Source organism: Rhamphochromis sp. 'chilingali' (assembly GCF_963969265.1).
Source record: "Rhamphochromis sp. 'chilingali' genome assembly, chromosome: 22".
Lineage (NCBI taxonomy): Eukaryota > Metazoa > Chordata > Actinopteri > Cichliformes > Cichlidae > Rhamphochromis > Rhamphochromis sp. 'chilingali'.
Window position 1 is genome coordinate 26,977,030 of NC_137950.1, and position 21,721 is coordinate 26,998,750.

Genomic DNA, 21,721 nt, shown 5'->3' on the forward strand with positions numbered 1-21,721 from the left:
TAAAATACAGAGTGAATCTAACCCTATTGGAAAAAAAAGAAACTAGGCCACCATCTCCCAGCAAAACTGATTTTTTTACTGTTTAATTTTCCATCTGTTAACTGCAGAAATTTGTGCACCAATGCTTCAAACAGATACTCTGATGTGGCCTGCTGGTACAGGCTGCTAGAGGAAAAGTCGGGGGGTCTCTTAAATAATATGAGTTCAACAGCTGTTAAGACAATCCACTAAAAGCCAAAACATGTCAGCCTGCTGCTAGCTTTAGATACAAGGTCAGGGGATCAACAGGAATCGTGGGCATTCACGACCCGGGACCATGAATGTCCCAGAAGATGCTGAAATAGTAAAAGAAGTGATGACCTGCTGGTGGTGCTAGAGCTGAGGAAGAGTGAAGTCCTCTCTCACTAGACTTCAGACTCCACGATGTCTGAAGTGCATGTATCCACAAAACATCGAGTAATTTATGGGAAAGTTTAAATAAAAATCCAAACGTGAACCCAACAACTCAAAATCCCTACAAGAAATGGATATTACAATCTAAACCGATTTTTTAAAAAGCTAATTTAAAGCTAATTTACCAAACAAATAAGGATATTTCTTTATTTGATTGCAGCTATTTTTAATTTTTAAAAAGTCTATTTTGTATTTGTGTTAACTACAATGTTTTTTTTTCACAGCTAGATTTAGTTAACTATAATACCTTAGTCCACACCACATTTTCATATAACAGTCTCTTCACAAGGCACCAACATATTTTCATCAATACCAAAAACATCAACCGAGGTTTTAACCTCAGGAATGTCTACACCCATAAACATCCGATAAAAAGTGCAAATGTGAACCCAACAATTGAGCAACTGAAGCAAAAGTGGAAAGAAATATGTATTTTTTAACTGAAAGTTAATTAACATTTAGTTTAGATTTATTTAAACAATTAAATAAGAATGAAGTTCACTAACGGTTGAATAGATGTTTTTAAAACAAGATGCAGTGTTCTAATACTTTTTATGGCACATATAAGTAAGCCTCTCCCTGGGCCTTCAGCTTTCTTCCTGTTAAAACTGAGTTTTTTGTTTCCACTGTGCTGATATAACATCTGGGAGTCGTGACTGTTCAAAGCCTGATGGTAATGGATGTCTGGAACTTTATAGCCCTCCATGCCAGAAATTTACAATGACATAAAGTTCTGAACCATCCCGCGATCAGCCGTTAGGGCTGAACGATATATCGCATTTGCGATAATATCGCGACATGATCAAGTGCAATTTTCTAACCGCAAAGGCTGCGATTATACTGCGATTATAAGGCTGTCCAAATTACTACCATATCCCAGAATTCATAGCGCGGCCCAGCCAAACTCCAGTTTCCAGCAATGGCGGCCGCTACTAAGTTTTAAAATTACTCATACTAATCTTTCTGGGTCACAAAATAAACTTTTAACATATTTTCAGGCGAGAAAGTAGTTGTGTAAACATCAAATATCTGCTCGGTTTATCAAGATATCCCATATTTGCAAAAGTGCTTCGACGTTTTCAGAGGCGTCTGCTACCCACCAGCTCGACAGCTAGCCGGGAGCTCGAGGGTTACTGATGCGGCCGAGAACGGCACAACTCCCGGCACATCATTTTCAGATCACCGCGGAGTTTCGCTGCTCGGGTTAAACGTAATATATAAGTCACTTAGACAACCTAAAAATGTTATTGTTGGGCTTTTTTCAGTGTTTTGTTTGTTCGTGAGTAAATCGGTTTGGCTGAGATTAAAGTTATTAGATTAGATAAAATAAAACTTTATTAATCCCCCGGGTGGGTTCCTCCTTGGTTTTCACACAGCTGACTAAACGTCAAACAGAAAACTTATTAAACAGAAGTATGAGACAGTCGAGAATTTACACCAGTGCCTGGTTATATTTTAGATAGCAAGAAGCAGACGGCCGAGTTTATTAAACTCCACCGAGACAGCGGTGACGCTAATCAGAACTAGACCGTCCAATTTCACGCCTTTAAACTTTAAAGGCGTGTTTGTGTGTGTGTTTATACAATTGCTATTATGTTTGCACTTTATGTGTAATGTTACTGACTGCAGAGATCAGTAAGATGTGTGTATTTTTTATTTATTAGTTTTATTTATTTAATATTATTTTTTAATTGAATGACTGTCTAGTAGTTCACAGATGTCGAAAAACTGAGTGTGGTAAAGCCACTGATTTTTTTTTATGTATATTTCTGCAATCTGCACATTGTACTGACTTTCATTTTAATGTTTACACCAGGGTTCCTTGTCAGCACTTTATGCTCAGATGTTTGTAAGCTAAAAATAAACTATTGTGTATGTTCAAATATACTGTTGTGATTGAAGAAGTTAAATAAAAATGTCAGTCATCAATTCATGCATCACCTCATGTCATCATAACAGAGGTCTGTCTTCCAGGAAAGAACAGTTTAAAATTAATGTAATATAGTATTGGCCATACTATATGATGTATTGCTTGTCTTTGTTTAATAATACAGAAGACAAAGACCTTAAAAAATAATCGCATATCGCATCGCAATCGCAATATTGGGGCAAAAAATCGCAATTAGATTATTTTCCATAATCGTTCAGCCCTATCAGCCGTCATCACTAACTTGAAATTAAAAGTCCAAAGCGAAGGAAAAAGTTGGGCAAACGTCTCGATGTTCACGAGAGCTACATGGGCAGTCAGACAATTTTCCCAGAATTACTGTTATCTGCATATCTGCACGTCTGTTCCACAAACATGATATTCAAATGTTCACATATACACGACAGACAGGTGAGACAGGTTCCTGGGTGTTGACCTACCTGTGGCAAGACCGCCTATTTTCTAAGTACCTCTCCTCCCCGGCTGCAGACGAGCCCTGACAACAGAAGACGGCCGGCGTCCTCGCTGGCGTCACATGGCCGGCGCCTCTCCTCTGACCGCTCGCCTGACTGAACCTTCTTCTCCCCCTCGCCTCGTACCCTGAACGCATCGCCGTGCACTTGGCAGGCCTAATGTAGGAGAACACCTGCACTCTCTCCCAGGAGGCCAGCAGGCTTTGACGCTCCTCTCCCGGGTTTCGAGGCTGACTGAGACTTCATGGGTGCCTCCTTTCTTTCCGTCCACTTTCTCACTCTCCCCCTGTGTTTGCTGTCATTTGATCCTCTCAGCAAGCCTCCTCTCTCCCCCCCAAAGTAAAAGAGCTGTTTGTCCTGCAATGCCTCTCGGACTCTATCTTTTCCCCTCTGAGTCTGTTTGCTGTTGTTTCTCTTCCCTCTTTTCACTCCTCCCTCTCTCTTTCTCCCTCCCTGTTCCACTGTGTAAACTCTCACTGTCCCCTACTGACCTTGGATTCAAAGCATGGCATGAGACTTGGCTTGTCTTTTCCCTAAAAAAAAAAAATCACCCTCCTGCATTCATTCCTCTCTCCGTCTACACGCATCTCCAATTACACGCACTTGGCATGTCCATCCTTTGAGTGTTGTTCAAATTGTAGTTTACCTTGTTTGTGATGTAAGCTTTTTTTTCACACACCTACACAGAACACCAAAAGTGTGAAGTGTCAGGTTTAAACTGCTGGGTGTGTGTGCCCAAACGGTTTGCTCTGCTGCCTCGGGCAAAGAAAAGGTGGCCTTTTGTCTACATCTGTTTACAGCATACGCTTCATCTGGGCCTGCAGGAGTGTTCATAATTATGAGATTACGCCAGCACTGTAGCTTAGGCTCTGCCACCTGTTAGCATTGTCCCATCGAGAGCCAGCACAATGCCGAGAGGGCCTGAGAGAATTCCCAGTGTCAACCTCTGCTTTAACGGTGTCCACGGATAATTGAACCCCCTCTCAGTCCACTGGGCAGCTCGACACAATGAGCCACTGTCTAATGGTACAGAGCATCTGAAAAGGGTGATGTGAGGGAAGGAGGAAGAGGAGGAGTAGGAGGAGAGGGAGGAGGGGAGCGAAATTCCAACTTTTATCAAAGTATGGACAAGCCTTCAGGGATATTTGCCTGGCCGTCTCACTCCTGGATTCCACAGCTTCAGGCCAGCAAGAGTGCGATAAGATCAGCACTTAGCAAACATTTGCCTTCACTGTTTAGTTCATCAGGAAAAAATCTGAAACTAAAGTACGAGTTCAGGTTTACAAAATGAGACAAAATGAAGCTGCTTTGTTTTGTAAGATTTTGACTATGAATCCGCTGAAACTTGAGACCGATTCCTTCCTTGGACACACAAACACACTAAAACACACACTGTGATCGGGCTGCAAGTCACACACCTGCAACATATTACGCTCACTCTTTCCAAACAGCACTCGGCAGGAAGACTGCTGTCCTCTTACGCCATCTTGTGGCGAAAGCAGCAGCAGTGCGCTCACTCCACCTCTGCAGTGCTGTCACACTAAGTTAGGGTGACATTCACAAAGCAGTCACACATAAGCAGAGTTGGAGACACCGAAAAGCAGAAACAGGTGGAATCTGTCACATATACCGGCATGTGCGTGTCAGGGCTATCTGCATTCAGATAAACACTCTGCAGAGAGACAAAATGAAGTCTTTGGGACAGTCAAGGTGAGTCTCTCGCTGCTGCAGCCGCCATCTGCTGTGCATCACACATCCATGCATGCACTTCACGCACACACAAACCCAAAGAAAAGGGTGCATGTGCATGCACAAACACACGCACAGACAGATGGATACACCCATACACGGCTGGCAGACAGCAGAGGGACCACAGGCGGCCTTCTAACGACCTTCACTTTAGCCTACTCGACTCTCCAGAATAGCACTGCTGCAGTGCTCTGTGCAGGGAGACAGACAGAGGCAGAGACGCTCGTTAGTCTGGAACCTGACAACAGTCCATTAACAGGGCTCTGACCTCAGATAGGAGACAATCAACGCTGCATTAGAACTGAATCTACTTCAGAAACTCTGTGATTTAAAACTCCATTCAGAGAGAACAACTCTGACTTTTCATCCACATAAGACAACAGTGGCGGATGATCGCAGAATCATTTCCATGGTAAAGAGAAACCCCTTCACAGCAGCCAACCAAGTGAATAATACTCTCCAGGTGGTAGGCATATCAATATCCAAGTCTACCATGAAGAGAAGACTACATGAAAGTAAATACAGAAGGTTCACTGTAAGGTGCAAGCCACCCATAAACCTCAAGAATAGAAAGGCTAGATGGGACTTCGCTTAAAAAAAAAAAAAACATCTAAAAAAAAGTTCTGGAGAAACATTCTCTGTACAAATGAAACCAAGATCAACCTCTACCAGAGTGATGGTAAGAAAAAAGTATGAAGAAAGTGTGGAACAGCTCGTGATCCAAAGGATACCACATCATCTGTAAAACATGGCAGACACACAGTGTGATGGCTTGGGTGTGCATGGCTGCCAGCGGCACTGGGACACTAGTGTTTACTGGTGATTCGACACAGGACAGAAACAGCTGAATGAATTCTGAGGTGTTCAGAGACTTACTGTCTACTCAAAGCTAAAAGCAGTCAAATGGATTGAGAGGCGTTTCATAATACAGATGGACAATGACCCAAAACATACAGCTAAAGCAACCCAGGAGTTTATTTAAGCAAAGAAGTGGAACATTCTTACATGGCCAAGTCGGACACCTGAGATATATATATATATATATATATATATATATATATATATATATATATATATATATATATATATATATATATATATATATATTTATTAGGGGTGCAACGATACACAAAATTCACGGTTCGGTTCGGTTCGATACTTTGGTGTCACGGTTCGATATTTTTTCGATACAAAAAAAATGTTCATGCCTTCTTAATTTGTCATTTATTAAAATTATAAATATATATTTTAACTCAAAAGTACAGTTTTTAAATTTAACCCTAACCCTTGTGCGTGTTTTTTATTTTGACAGCGAATGCGCACCTGCGGACCACTTATGTGCAGCCCTGGTTATTTAGCTCGTCATATTGCAGCCACAGAAATTCTTTTGTCCATGAAACCATAAAGCTGCACTTTCTTTTTGCCTCATAGTCTGATTTGTCATAACTTCTCCGTTTTGTGGTAAGCTTTTCTTTGGCTGTCACTTCTTCACCCTGACCTGTCTTATTTGGCTCAGCAGAACTGAAATGCTTTTACACACTCACTCACATAAGCTCAGCGATTCTCTGCGCGATCAACCTCTCACATGTTTAAGCTTGCTGCGGGAGATTTCACTTGTCATGTTTGCATAGTAAGCTAACGATTAATAAGACGATGTCAGAGGAATTGGTGCACAAATTATCATCACTCACAGATCAGTGCTGTCGCTCTCTATACACAGTTCGCACGATTGCAAAGTGAAAGCAAAAAAACAAGTGCAAATTCAAACGCGATTTCAATATGTCACATATTGACAGTGGCTCACCGATGCCAATGACATAATTACCCAGCTACATTTCTGAAAGAATGCAAAAGCATTGACATATATTTTTCTTCCTACAATAGCCCGACTGGAAAAATCGCTAGCTCCGGGACGTCGGGCTAGCGATATTGCAAGCCCTGTATCTGATTGAGGAATCACTCATCTTTGGAAAAGAGAGTTTATTACAGAGAAATGTCTCTTTCCAAAATAAAAGCTATACTATCCGCTTCTTCCGGGCTATATTCTCAGCAGCATAAGGAGAATCATGTGCTAACAGCTGTCTAAATGACTCGGCTAAAGTTAGTAGCATGCTTGTTGTTTTTGTCTTTGCACTAGGATGATGTCGGCGTAAATGTGCAGTCATATTCGTTGTGTTCCCACTAGTGCTTTCAGGTTAACCTCGTTGAAATGACCTTAACGCCACAACACGGCAAATCTCCAGCAGATCCCGGGAATAACATCGGAGATCTCTGTCCAGAAGAGCGCAGTCCTGGGAACAGCTAAGATACTGCGCAGGACCCTCAAGCTCCCAGGCCTCTGGTAGAGGACCCGAGCTTGAAGGATAAACCGCCCGCAGGGGCGTGCTGGGTGTTTTTATATATATATATATATATATATATATATATATATATATATATATATATATATATATATATATATATATATATATATATATATATATATATATATATATAAAACGCATTTTATATTTATGATATTTTATGTTTCATATCTGTGGCACATCACACACCATCTAAGGTTGCTATAACTGTCATTTTATTGTGTGACAATAAAGGTTCTTGATTTTGAACTTCCAGACATGTGAAGTGCATGTTAGAAATGTAAATGTCTGCTATAACCTGACAGCCCCCTCTTAAACTCAGTGTGATGTCCTATTGTGCCGATGTGCGAATGAGCTGCTCAGCTAATAGTGTGGTGTGTTGACCTTTTACTTTTATGTGAACTATTTCCTGCTGTGTGATACAAGTTTTACAAAAACTGTAAAATATCTGGATCTGATTCTCCTGAAATAATCTGAATCTGTCCGTGTGGGAAAACAGCTTATGACCGTTGGAACATCTCCTTCCAAAAACCCAGATTAATCTCCTGCTGGAGCAGCCTCCCCTGCCTTCTGGTTTCAGGCTCTCTGCCAGATCCTGGCTTCAGGGACTTTCCGCCGTTCAGCCACAGGAGCGTTAGTGAGGTCCGGCACTGATGTTGGCTCATAATGCCAGGCTGGGTGGCAGGTCGGGGTTCGACTCAGTGAAAAAGTCAACTTTAAGCATATTAGACGGACCTGGATTTGTTTGTTGTGTGTTGTAGAATTAGTATTTAAAGGGAAAAGGATTCAGAAATACAAAAGATAAGGTCCTGTTTACATACTGTAGCTTTGCCTGTCCAGAGAGGTTTATATGATTATTATTTCTCAAGTGTAGTATATATATATATATATGCTCTGCATAACGTCATAGAAAGAGGGATCCCTCCCTGATACAGTAAGTTGGCTTATAAGAAGATGGAAAGAACGCTACAACAGCTTATTTCAGGTAGAAGATGAACTGATGGGCTGTACTAAGCCCACTATATGATAAATTAGGCTTTGAACTACAAAGTTGATGCAGCAGAGTGAAAGAATTAAGATACAGAGATGCAATGGAGCACTTTTAGTATCACTATGCTGACATATTAACTCTGTTTGCACTTGTTACATGTTGTGCGGGCGGATCGTAAGTGGACACTGGAGACACGTCAACGTTTACAGCTGTGTGTCCAAGGAGTCTCCTTGTGTTCAGATTTCATTACGGTATGTGTCACTTCTTCTCATAAAAAAATGGCCTTCGACCGGCGAATTTATCGCCAGTCAAGAGCGAGAGCTAAATTTAAAGCTTTTGCTCATGTTGACATTGGAAGGTGAGGTCATTTCAGAGAAGCAAAAAGGAGCACGAACAGATGAAAATCGGCCCCCACACCCTGTGACGATGGTGTATTTTCCCCTTACGGCTCCTTCAGGACACATTGACCTTAACATGTGAAATAGATCCTTCCCCCTTTTCATCAGACCCTGATCTCAAAGAGAAACGGCGATAAGCCTAATCGTTATCAAGTTTCTGTTCTCTGTTTGTGGGTTTGTGACGTGCTCTGTTAGTCAGAATAAGGTTGATGTTTTGGGGGATTGTATTTCCCGCTCTTCTGATGTGTTTTACATGTGTTTCCTGGAAATCAGCTGATAATAATGGCAGTGAAGACAAGTTTGGATGATTATTTCCTGAGTAGTAACGGCCTGGAGCACAGTAGCAGTGCAGGAGAAAATGAAAGGGGTTTTCTGTAACCACTGGCACTGTTTGAATGACCGGTTCTTAAACAGCACTTTTCTCCTCTACTTGAGCACCAAAGCACTTTATACTTCATGCCTCATTTACCTACTCACACACATTGATACAAACACTTTTTCTGCATCTAAGTGTTTTATATCTAACATTCATGCATCAGGAGCAACTGTGTTTGGTATCTTCCCCAAGGATCATTTGGTATGAAGACTGGAGCGATCGAACCACCAAACCTGCTCTACCTCCTGAGCCACAGCCCCCAGCTGTACTTTTTATACTCTGATTAAGCGTTAGACCCAGTGAGGAGGTGGCATCTTGTTGTGAAGCTGTTTTCTGTAGTTTAGAGTAATTTTCTCCCTAGTTTGGTTTAATCAATAGCTTTTTTTGCACCTCTCCTCCTCTTAAGATCCCATTGAAAGTGATGCAGAATTTTTCAGAATCCTCCCCCAGATTTTTATACGTAAATAACATCTCAGACTCACCAAAAATACTAATCAGTGAACTTTCCACCTGACAGGTGATCTCACCTGGGTAAGGAGAAGGAGGGGTTGCTGTACCAGCTGCTCCCCAGCTGTGAACGCTCCTGCCCTCTGGGCGGGGTATCATCTGATCCGCTGCTCAGCCTCTCGCTGGAGGGAGCTCGGGTGGCGTCCGAGTCCCCCGTCACAGTAAAGATAGAGTCAGACAGACTGGGCCTCTCATCGTGCGCCAGCGGGGCGAAGCTGAGCTGGACGATCTGCCTGGCGCTCTGGCACACGGGGCCGTGGATAGCGGGTGTTAGTGTGGGCAGGTCAAAGGTCAGGACAGTGTGGGTGCTGGAGGTGAGCAGCTCCTCGCTTTCCAGGCTGTTGTACGACGTCCCTTTGGCTCGGTGCGACTCCATGATGCTCTCAAAGTGGCGGCTGAAGGTGTCCTCTGTGGCGAGGCGGGGTCCGGATACCAAGATGGGGGATTTCAAGGCTGGATGGTGGTTGTCGAAAAAGGTTTCCACTGGTCTGAACAGACAGGATAGAAAATAAAGAAAAAGAGACTTTTGATAAGATTTTTTTTTTCTTTTGCCAGAATGTAATTTACTGAACTGTTTAAAGGTGTGACTTTTACTTCCTGATTATGACCAACTTGAAAAGTAGGTTAGGGATGAGATCCCTACATTTAGGTCAGGGGAACATCCCGCATCACCAGAATTCTCCTGTTTGTGTTTACAGCTTCACACGAGGCGTCTGCTCACCTCTTCAGAAGGTGTCCAAACACCTCAGGCTCCTCCTCAGCTGCACACTGCTGCTTCCTGCTGTCTCCCTGCATCCTCACACTTGCCCAGCTCACCATTTCTTCCTCTTCTTCCTCTTCCTCCTCATCGTCTTCTCCTTCTTCCTCCACAGCTTTTCCTTCCCTCATCGCCTCCTCCTCCCCATCTGTTCTCCCATAAGCCAGCCCTCCCAGAGGGCTGCTGCCCGTCCCTGAGGTTCCCTGCACGCTGCGGTTGCTCCCAAATGCAGAGTCGGCGTCTTCCTGCTCGGCCAGCAGCACCTCGTCTATGTCCGTCTCACGGTAGCATCGAAGCGGGACAGCGTCCAGGTCAGTTTCTGAATACTTGAGTGTCCTGCGAATGATGCCCGTTTTGGGCGATGTTCCTATGACGGCTGGGGGAGGGGTCACCAGCTCTACCTCCACGTGCTGCACCTCGTGGTTGGCTGAAAGCAGAGGCAGGGAGGATGGCGGAGTAGGGGTGGGAGACTCACTGGAGTTACCACTAGGAGGAGCTGTGGAGGTTCCCTCTGGAGAATCTGCAGAGGAAGAAAATCAATTATGATCACTTAAAAGGCATATGTGGTTTCTGAGGACAATGTAGAGGTGATTAGCAGTGTGCCACTCCCCTGCTTACAAAGACTGGGTCATATAGAAGTCTATGGAAAAACAGCCCAGAAGCGCCTTTATTTGCGACCTCAGTAACACTTTCCTCATAAGTTTAAAGCCTTAATCGTTATGACTGAATGAATTTTTATGACTGCAATGACCAAAAGTCTGTTCTTCCCCTTTTCAATATACACTCAACAAAAATATAAACGCAACACCTTTGTTACTGCTCCCATTCCCCATGGGATGGACGTAGAGACCTAAAATTCATTCCAGATACACAATATAACCATCCCTCCCAAACAGTGGTCACAAATCAGTCCAAATGTGTGGTAGTGGGCACATCTGCTATATTGAGATAATCCATCCCACCTCACAGGTGTGCCACATCAGGATGCTGATCTGACATCATGAGTAGTGCACAGGTGTACCTCAGACTGCCCACAACAAAAGGCCACCCTGGAATGTGCAGTTTTTTGCGCTATTGGGGGTCTGGGGACCCAGAACCGGTCAGTATCTGGTGTGACCACCATTTGCCTCATGCAGTGCAACACATCGTCGCATGGAGTCTATCAGATTGTCAATTGTGGCCTGTGGAATGTTGGTCCACTCCACTTCAATGGCTGTGCGAGGTTGTTGGATATTCGTGGGAACTGGTACACGCTGTCGTATACGCAGGTCAAGCACATCCCGAACATGCTCAATGGGTGACATGTCCGGTGAGTATGCTGGCCATGCAAGAACTGGGACATTCTCAGCTGCCATCTGCCCTGAACAATGTGAACCATGATTCATCCGTGAAGCGCACACCTCTCCAACGTGCCAGACGCCATCGAATGTGAGCATTTGCCCACACAAGTCTGTTACGGCGACGAGCTGGAGTCAGGTCAAGACCCCAATGAGGACGACGGGCATGCAGTTGAGCGTCCCTGAGACGGTTTCTGACAGTTTGTGCAGAAATTGTTTGGTTGTGCAAACCAATTGTTCCAGCAGCTGTCTGGGTGGCTGGTCTCAGACGATCTTGGAGGTGAACCTGCTGGATGTGGAGGTCCTGGGCTGGTGTGGTTACACGAGGTCTGCGGTTGTGAGGCCGGTTGGATGTGCTGCCATATTCTCTGAAACGCCTGTGGAGACGGCTTATGGTTGAGAAATGAACATTCAATGCACGGGCGACAGATCTGGTTGACATTCCTGCTGTCAGCATGCCAATTGCACGCTCCCTCATTGCTTGTGGCATCTGTGGCATTTTGCTGTGAGACAAAACTGCACATTCCAGGGTGGCCTTTTGTTGTGGGCAGTCTGAGGTACACCTGTGCACTACTCATGATGTCAGATCAGCATCCTGATGTGGCACACCTGTGAGGTGGGATGGATTATCTCAATATGGCAGATGTGCCCACTACCACACATTTGGACTGATTTGTGACCACTGTTTGGGAGGGATGGTTATATTGTGTATCTGGAATGAATTTTAGGTCTCTACGTCCATCCCATGGGGAATGGGAGCAAAAACAAAAGTGTTGCGTTTATATTTTTGTTCAGTGTATAACATCAGAATATTTACAGCATCAAATTTGTATTCTATTACTGTCAATTTATATACCTTTGATTGATCAAGTTACATGTTAAATTGATGATCCATCCATCCACTTATCCCTTTCAGGGTCACGGGGGGCACTGGAGCCTATCCCAGCTGTTATAGGGCGAGAGGCGGGGTACACCCTGGACAGGTCGCCAGTCTGGCAGGGCTATAGGGCTACTAGCTCTTAGCATAGCTTTGCAGCTGATCATATGTCTGAAGCAAGCTATTTTTGCTCCTCCCCCTTTAAGACCATCCTTCGTTTAAGCAAGCTTTCTTCTGATTGGTTCCCCTTTGTAAATGGTAGGGAGTAGAACACTGCCTTCTTGCATCGTGCTGCCAAACACCGTTTTCTCAAATTGTGAATGTTATGGTTTACTTTGCAAGTTCGGTAAAAAATTTTTTTTTTTTTTTTACTTTTTTCAAATATTTCTATGATGATAACAATAAATAAAATTCACAGATATCCTTGTTGAAACTAAAATGTTTACAATAAATGGGAGAATTATATTAGGAAGCGCCCTGATTTTATTTTCCTTAGTTAAACAGAAAAGCTTTTGTGAAGAAATCCCTGCTGCTGTTCCTGTATCAGCTGACACATCACACCTGAGTATGTTTCCCTGAGCGACAAACTGCGACATTGAAAGCAGTACTGCTACTTCACTAGCTTCTCTATCTCTGTGTGAAATGTTCCCATGAGAGGAAGGAAGAACATGAAGGCAGAACGTGCAGAAACTCAATATAAGTAAGACAGAAATGCTCTCACGTTTCTCCCCCCTGCCAGCAGCCTCCTCAGCAGGGGTCCCGAATAAAAACTCCCACTTAGCACGAGCGATCTTCTGACAGTGCAGCGAGGGCACGGGCGCTGCACATCCACTGTCCGTCTGCAAGAGACACACACTAGCTTAGAGGCTAACTCTGCAGTGCAGCATTAATGGGCAGGAGGGGAAAAGGTGGTTAGCATACAGTCAAAAATCCAAGTATGCCTTCCTTCCTTCTTTTTTGTTATCAGCAGAACCCACCTGTATTCCTGAGGTGGCAGCCCCAGTCTCATTGCTCTGGTGACTGGACTGGCTGGACTCTGGGGACACACAGTCCCTGTCTCCCAAGCTCCCCGTCACCCCGCTGGAGCTCCGTGAAGACGACCCTCCCATAACGCCATTCTGCTCCCCCTCAGGAGGCTCTTCGGCCCTTCGAGAACGAGGCTGCAGTGCTGCACCGTATCCCTCCCTCTCGTTACCTTGCTCTTCCTCATCACAGCCCTCATCCTCCTCTCCAGAGTCCAGCACCACAGGACCCAGAAGAAGGATCTCCCTCCTCCTCTGCTCAGCCCGCTTCTGCTGTGCTGTCGGGCTGAGAGGCCTGCGGCACTGCCTGGATTGTTGATCAGATGTTTGGACCCTTTTAGACTGTAATACGGGGTCGGGGCTTGGCTTGGGGCTGTTTTCCACGCCATTCCCCCACTCCTGCCTGGAAGTCCAGCTGACCGGTGCCTCCTCAACACTTTGATTGATAAAGAGTCTGCGAGCGAGCTCTGTGCAGTCCCCTTTCTCGAAACAGCTTGGATCTCCTCTCCTGTCCAGGCCTGGGGACCAGGAGTCTCCAGTGTACTGTGGCGGCTGACGGCGATGCAGGGTGGGGGTATCTGGCGGTCGGAGCTCAGCTTGGAATAGCCTCGGGTCCCTAATGGGTGAGCTGAGCTCTGTGGGAGGATGAGAGGGACGAAGGACACGTGAAGGAAGGGCGGGGGAATTCTGAGTGGCTGATAAGATGGAGCTCTGCTGCATTGTGTCATGATTAGTGTGACAGTTTGTCTCTTGTGATCGTGAGTTTTCAGGCTGGTGTGAGTCTGTGTTGTCGGTTGCTGGCGTGTGTTGTTGGTCGTTTAAAGGGATGTTCATTCTGAGCGTTTGCTTAAACTGTTGTGCATTTGGAGCGGGTTCTCCAGAGTTTGAGCTGCTTGTGAGCTCTCCTAAAGGATTGTGCAACGAGGACCTCCTCGCCTCTGTGAGAACTGAAGATGCTTTGGTGGCCTCTTCAGGACTGTGAGCTGGAGAGGAAGATTTGCTGTTGCTTAACTGGTTCAAACCGTCGACTCCATTATTGCCAAGTTGGAGGATTGCGCCCTGCGGTGAAGTGCTCATATTGCAGGTCCTCTTAATGTGTCTGTTGACAGCTGGACTTCCAGTCAGAAGAGGGCTTTGGGGCTCAGGGGGCCCAGATCTCTCAAGCGAGGACTGCTTGGACTGCGAGGATAGCTGGTCTGAGGCTGGGCTCCAAGGCAGCCCACATGGAGCCAGATCTTTGGGGTTTACGCTGATGTTCTGACGCTGAACGGGAGATCCAGCCCAGGACTGACAGCGCGGTTGTTGGTAGTAGCATGAAGCTGAGGTGTGCTCAAGTGCGTGGGCCAGTTTAATCCTCAATAAGGGGGATCCAAACTCCTCTACAGCCCTCTTGGTAGCTGCCCTGCCGATGGGGTCAAAGTGTGGCTTGCAAAGGCCGGGGGAGAACGTCTGCTGGTGACTTCCTGGACTCTGGAAAGTCAGCTTGGGACTGGAGCTGCACGATGAATCGGGACTCCCAAACCAAACTGGGTCGCTGAGGCGTTTTCGAAAGCTGGAAGACGTGGACCATTCCTCTTTGGCTCGTCTCTCGCACACAGAGTTGCGTGGACTCTCCACTTTCTTCACATTTGACTTCTCGACGTAACTGAAGGTGACCACACTCCGCTTCCCGTCGCTGACTTCCTCTTCATTAAGTCTCTTGCGAATAGGAGGGGTGTGAGGGACACTGACTTTTCCCGAAGAGGTCGCTGGTGAAGAGTGGAGGGGTGAGCTCCAACGCTTGCTGATCGTAGGTGAGCTGCTGGTTTGCTGGAGCTGAAAGCTAACGGTGTTTCGAGAGGGAGACTGGCCGTGCGTGCAGTCCAGAGCCAGGTGGCGAGCCGTGGAGGCTTTGCTGACGATCTGGCGTGTCGTCTGGCTCGTTAGCTGAGAGAGGAGCTCCGCGGGACTGTCCTGAACCGAATGCCCCTGAGCAATCCCTTCTTCACTCTCCCTCTTTCCTCCATTCTGATCTGGGGCAGACCTCACTTCCACATACAGATGAAGGACTTTTCCAGACTGGGACATGACCTCCTCTCAGCACGTAATGAGGACACAGAAACAGAAATGGAGCAGAGAAAGAGGCAGACAGGGTGGAAAGAGGGCTCTTCTTTGCTCTTTTTCTCTGTTTTTGTCAGTTTGGATGTTGTTTTCCTGCTGGTGGTGGGTGTCAGTTTATTTTTAGACGGTCTTTCTTCTCCCTCCTGTGTGCACAGCAGAGACACACAGGCTGAACGGCCAGAGGACAAACATGCCCGCGCGACGACTCCAGCAGCTCCCTATTCTTCATACCTGTGAATGAAAGAGAGGAGCTGTTGTTATCTTTATGCATCCTCAGATGACTCCCGATACACACTGGATGATTCAGTATTTACGATGCCCAAAGGGACCAAGCATCAGCTTACTCTCTGGAAACCTACTCACACGTTTCGGAAGTCTCAATTTGTCAGCTGTGTTCGATGCTTTCTGTAACCGCCATCTAGACACAGTTCACTCCTAAACTGTGTCAGCTATTTCTGTCATTATTCATGTAAACACTGGAGCAAGTATAATGAGTATCTTCCATGAGTGCCCTGTTTTCTCTACAAATTCCCACGATATTGTGCCTCTCCTGTGTTAATGGTGGCCAGCTTTTTCCCCTCCTGCTTCCAGTGTGATTTCATCCACGTTTTAATTTGCTGCTTCTTTCTGAACATTTTTTTTTTCATTCCCAATTATTTTAAAAACTATATGTTAAAACACTGAATGACCTAAAAGAGACTCTTCAAAGTCAGTGATGTTATGTGGTGCAATTACAGAGTTAGGTCCAGAAGTTTAAGACAACAAAATGAAACAAATTCCTTTTTTTTTTTTTCGTGGAGTTTGAAAGAGTTAAGATGTGACTGAAGTACAGACTTTGAACTTTGATTCAAGGGTTTTAATAAAAACATTGTAGCTATACAAAGTACCCAATTTACAGAGGCTCTAAAGTAACTGGGGAAAATAAGTCTAGAACCAATGGAGAACACCAGCTGCTGCATATCTTCCTTTGAGACTAAAGCCACCTTCAGCTGCTGATTGTTTGTGGGTCTCTATACTTTCTTGGCCATCTTAGGTTGTTTATGCAGTTTGGTTTGGGTCATTATCCATTTGCACTGTGAAGCTCTGTCCTTCAGGATTCATCCTGCTGCTGTTTCTATCAGCAGTCACGTCATCAATAAACAGTAGTGACCTGCTTCCACTGGCAGCCATACATGCCCATGGCATATAACTGTCACAATCAATCAATATGAAGCAACAACTCTGAGTAAAATGAAACAAATATGAAAAACTATAACAAATTAAATGTTTATTAATTAATAATTAACCATTAAGGAAAATGTGCCTGTAAACAGACAATTTGATCAGATTCAATTCATTGTAACATTTTACACTGTAGTTAAAATGTTACAAAACAAAACTACATGGAAAATGCATGTATGCATTTTGTTTCAGTTTAATGAGTCTGTCTGTGGCTCTCTTTGGTGAAGGCCTGTGAACGTAATCAATTAAAAACGGGCAAACCGAGAACCATTAACTACCTGGATAAAATCTAAATACACACACACACACACACACACACACACACACACACACACACACACACACACACACACACACACACACACACACACACACACAGAAATAACAAACTGTTGTTCTGATGCCGAACAGTATAGACACAGCTTGGCAGTATTTTAGCTGCTGAAGTTATACAGTGAACAAAAAGGGGAGAAATGTACTCTGTGTACAACAAACTACTGTTGCTGTGGTAATGGCACCTTAAAATAGTTTCCACTGTATGACGCACAAGTGCACACAACTAAGTCTCCCAGATAGTTTTAGTGACTGCATCGGTTCATATAAAGTCAATACAAATAATATGTTTAAAGTGTGCACACTCGTTTCCTAAACACGTGCTTCATGAACAAGAGAGTTGAAGAAGAGAGTGCATGTGGGGTGGTGTGGGTGGTGGAAACCAGCGTCAGAGGTGATTTGTGACAGAAGGTTTCCAAGATGGCAGTGAGACCTGCTATGATGTAAGGTTTGGAGATGCTGACACTGACAAAAACACATGAGGCCGAGCTGAAGATGTTAAGATTTTCATTGGGAGTGAGCAGACTGGGATTAGTAATGATGAGTACATCAGAGGGACAGCTCAGGTTGTTATTTAGAAACAAATGTACAGCAGCAAGGCTGAGATGCTTTGGGCATGTGCAAAGGAAAGACAGTGGATTCAGTGGACAAAGGATGCTGGATATGGAGCTGCAAGGCAGGAGGAAAAGAGGAAGACCTCAGAGAAGATTCATGGTGTAGTGACGGAGGACATGCGGAGGGTTAGTGTGACAGAGGAGGATCCTGGGTACAGGGTGAGACGGACACAGATAATCTGCTGTGCTGTGAACAGGATCAGTCGAAGAAGAAATGTATGGTGTGTGTGTTAAAAACACTGAAATACCTCAAATTTAGCACAATGTGGGGATGCAGAAATATAAAATGTAAAGCTCAGTGAAAAGGAAGAAAGGAAAACTACAGCAAGGTGTGATAGTCAACCTGAAGACTGTATGTGGCTCCATGAGCTCACACTCCTGCAATAAACCAAAGTTCTCTGATGGTTAAGTGGAAAGAAATGATGGAGTCTCCTCATGATCAGGTCCTCATCATCTCCCTTCTCCACTCCAACCGTTCACGGCAGATGGCTGCCTCTCCCTGAGCCTGGTTCTGCAGGAGCTTTCTTCCTGTTAAGAGGGAGTTTTTTCTTCCTGCTGTTGCCAAGATTGTTGAGGTTTCTATATATTATTGTGGGGTCTTTACCTTACAATATAAAGCACCTTGAGGTGACTGATGTTTTGATTTGGTGTTACATGAATTAGTTGAACTTTATCTTCAGTGGACACTTTGATGATATTAACGCTGCAGGATTTATTTGCTAACTTTGTTCCCTTTACACTTTGTCGCTCTGCTTTTATTGTTACATCAAGCTTTCCACCTCAGGCAGTTGTGTTTTTCTTTTCTTTTTCAAATATTTTCTTTTTTTATGCAATTGATTTTTATTGTAAATATGCATAAAACAATGCCATGGTTCCTGGGTTGTTTTGGAGGCAGAGCTTGTATGACTGTACGGTGCAGCTGCACTGCTAAAATCTCAGCCAAAGAAAAAGGCAAATAAATAAATCAAATTTTCAATTGGAGACAAATGATAGAAATCAAAATCAAAATCAAAGGCCTCTGTTATTTCCAATGACAGATACTAATAAAAAGTAAATAATGCAGCTTTTTTATGATGTCAGAGAGAAAATGAGCTCATCCTGTAGAGGAAGCAGGAAATCATCCCACCATGTCCTCTCCCACTCTCTGAAAAGAGCCGGTGACGGGGATCGATTTACATTCTGAATAAAACAATTAAAGGGTCTGGACTCACGGGGAAAATGAGAAAATGAGGCAGGTTCAAATGATTCATGGAAACTCTAATCGGATTAGCGTGATCAGATTTTATTCAGGAATCACCATGACACTGATGCAGCGATGATGAAGAGGACTTTCTCTGTGCAAAGATATTGAATTAAGTAATGTTTAGTTCCTGTCTGTTCACTGACAAGTCCACCATCAGATCCAGCTGGCTGCTCAGCCATAACATGCACATGAAGCTAAACCCTAAGCACAGAAATCTCTTTGTTATTCTCTTTGTTATAGTCCACGTTTTGTCTTTCGAGCTAAATCTCCTGGCGGTTACTCATCTTGGCCGAGCTGACTTCTTTCCAGTCGTCTCCATTCTGTTTAACGTTGATGCAGAACGACTTTCCACGCCAGTGACGACGCAGACAACAGAACTCTTGTTTAAAAAAAAAAAAGAAGTCACTCAAATGAGGACGGTGAGCTGCCAGCAGTGACAGATTGGAGCTGCCTTATGGTAGCAGTGGGAGAGAACGTGCACGCTCATAACTGAAGCCGACAGAACAAAGAGAACTTGTAAGTTGGCACGCCGAGCGACCAAACTTTCCCTCCCTTAACCCCAACTCATCATTCTGCCCTCACTTCAAAGACATCAGTCTCACCGAGCTGACAAATTCTCCCTGTGACGTTTAATTATTTCTGCATGCAACATTTGTTTGGATGTTTGCAGCAGGTTTGAGCCCTTATGTGCAATATTTGATAAATCCTTTACTATTTGTTGCGGATGGCAGCATGAAGCTTCATCCACAATAAAACGTCTCTGTCTTCGTGCATTTCACTGCCTCTGCATTAGTCACATTATCTGTCATTTTCACACTTTGCAGCTAGTCTTCCCACAGCTACACTACTCACCGCCAACAACTGGCCTTTGTCCAGTTGTTGGTAGCTCCCCAGGGGCCTCTGTAAAAAGGTGTGAGGAAGACAAAGTGGCTCCTTAGCTCTAAATATGACAGAACTGGCTGAGACTAAGGCTACGTCCACACTAATGTTTCATTTGAAAACACATCGTTTTCTCTCCGTTTTGGCCTCCCGTCCACACTGAGACGGCATTTTCCCCGAAGGAAAACGTTTCAATGTGGACACACAACTCTGTGAATACAACTGAAAACGTTAGTGTGGATGCGGAGTGTTTTCAGACGAAAACGCCATTTTCAAATCTATCCGGGCTAGTGTGGACGTAGCCTAAGGTGGAAGAACCTTATCCTTGAGGGCTAAAGCCTAGAGACTGGTCTGGAACCATCTGGCAACCACCAGTCATGGGGGAAATTTGTTTTGGACAATTGGTTGCAAGTGGTTGCCACAGGCTGATGGCAGTTGTTGGGAAAATAATTCCTAAAGTCTCAGTCACTCACACCTACAGATTGCTCAGTGAGCCCCTGGCAAAATGTGTATTCTCCAACCAGTTGGCAAAAACCTCAGCCCGCCTGCTTTGGTCTCTAGCACTTAAACACGAAAAATTGCAATCAATTGCAAACAAAGCAATTCCTATGACAGTTCACATAATGAGAGTCAGCAACCTGCAGGAACCACTGACAACCAGCTGGAAATTATTGCTCCCGAGAAACCAGTAGCTGTATCACATCAGTGTGGCGGACAACTATCACACATGATAAACCTCATTAAACAGATTTTCAGTAACTAACACATAAAAATGCTGAGCTCTTTTTTAATGTAAATATCCGTTTGAGGCACAGATCCTCAGAGATCATCTGTGCTTATGATTTGTCATCACGAAGAGGTTGAAGTATGCCAGTCAGTATTGATTCAGAGAGAGCGCAGATGAGCATGAACTTAATTTGGACCTCTTTCATCCAGTTATTCGTCAGCTGACTGAGGCGGGAGCTGATGGAAGCGAGTGAGATGAAGTCGGGCGATGAGAGAAAGACCACAAGAGATAGATAAATAGATAAAAGACAGAAGGAGGAGGGAGTCGTGTAAGTGAAGGAGAGAGCTCTGCTGGCAGCAAACCAGAGTGATGGGAGTGTAGAGTTACAGGAAGGCCAGAGTTAAAAGCAGTAACACAACTGCTAATGTAACACAACCCCACTTTTCTTCTGCCAGAAAACACAAAGACAAACACTGCTTGGCTACTTTCCACCCACCAACTCCTGCTGGCATCTAGTCATACAGATAGCTAGTGGAGATTTACTTTAATAAAACCTTCCACAATCACAGTGTCACAATCATATAGGAACATTACAGCTGAACCTAATTACAAACACCGCATCATTCATCACGAGTCCCAAAAAGCAGCTTTAACCTAAGCTTAACCAACCGTGTCTGGATGCCAGCATCAAAATCTTTAACAACTTGTAAGCTACGCATATCAGCTCAAATGTAATAAAAAACAACAATAAAAAAGATGTGTGAAAAAAAATGTGACTTCCCAATTTTAATGTTGAGATAAGAAGAAATAAATACTACACAGTAAACAGTGGTTTAGTTATTACAGATCTTCCTGTATCCAGACTGTAATGTTAAATCCTGGATGCAGCAGTGCTGTTCTCGAGTGCTCCGGTTCCTTTCAGCTGTCCAGCTTGCCAGTACTTCTGGACAATTTGGCATGAAGTCTGGTGGGAGCGCCACTGCTGTGCCAGAAGTTACAAGAGGAACAATCCATTTACCAGCTCCTGCCACACTCAGTCTTATTTGCTTTGCATGTTTCCTATCATTTCAACTTCTAGATTAGCATGTAAAAAAAACAGATTTCATGCATCGATTGGTTAAACTTCTGATAAAAACTCATCTAGCTTGACAAGAAACCATCCATCAACCACAAGCTAAAAATGGAAAAGCTGGCAGCATCACTGAGGGGTAAGTTTCACTGGCCAACTGATTGCACCCAGAGAGTACGTGTGGATGCACTATGTGGGGTTTTTGCTTCATAGCTAAGAGGTTTGTAGGACGAGTGCTTGGGGCAAAGTACTGTGTTGTTTATTTGCAGATTATTTGCATCAGAAACTATTCGATAAACTACATC

The 21,721-nt window shown here is 44.4% G+C and overlaps 1 protein-coding gene across 2 annotated transcripts in view; it reads right to left on the minus strand.

The window, feature by feature from the left end:
* Positions 1-21,721, minus strand: part of LOC308390896 (uncharacterized protein) — a 103,387-nt gene that overhangs the window by 57,435 nt on the left and 24,231 nt on the right. For both annotated transcript variants that reach the window (XM_080873238.1, XM_080873237.1), the window contains exons 2-5: positions 13,186-15,561; positions 12,930-13,047; positions 9,959-10,514; positions 9,258-9,725 (exon numbers count right to left, since the gene is read on the minus strand). In XM_080873238.1, the coding sequence (XP_080729364.1) occupies positions 9,258-9,725; positions 9,959-10,514; positions 12,930-13,047; positions 13,186-15,297 (3,254 nt within the window). In that variant the 5' untranslated portion in view covers positions 15,298-15,561. The remainder of the gene's footprint in view (positions 1-9,257; positions 9,726-9,958; positions 10,515-12,929; positions 13,048-13,185; positions 15,562-21,721) is intronic.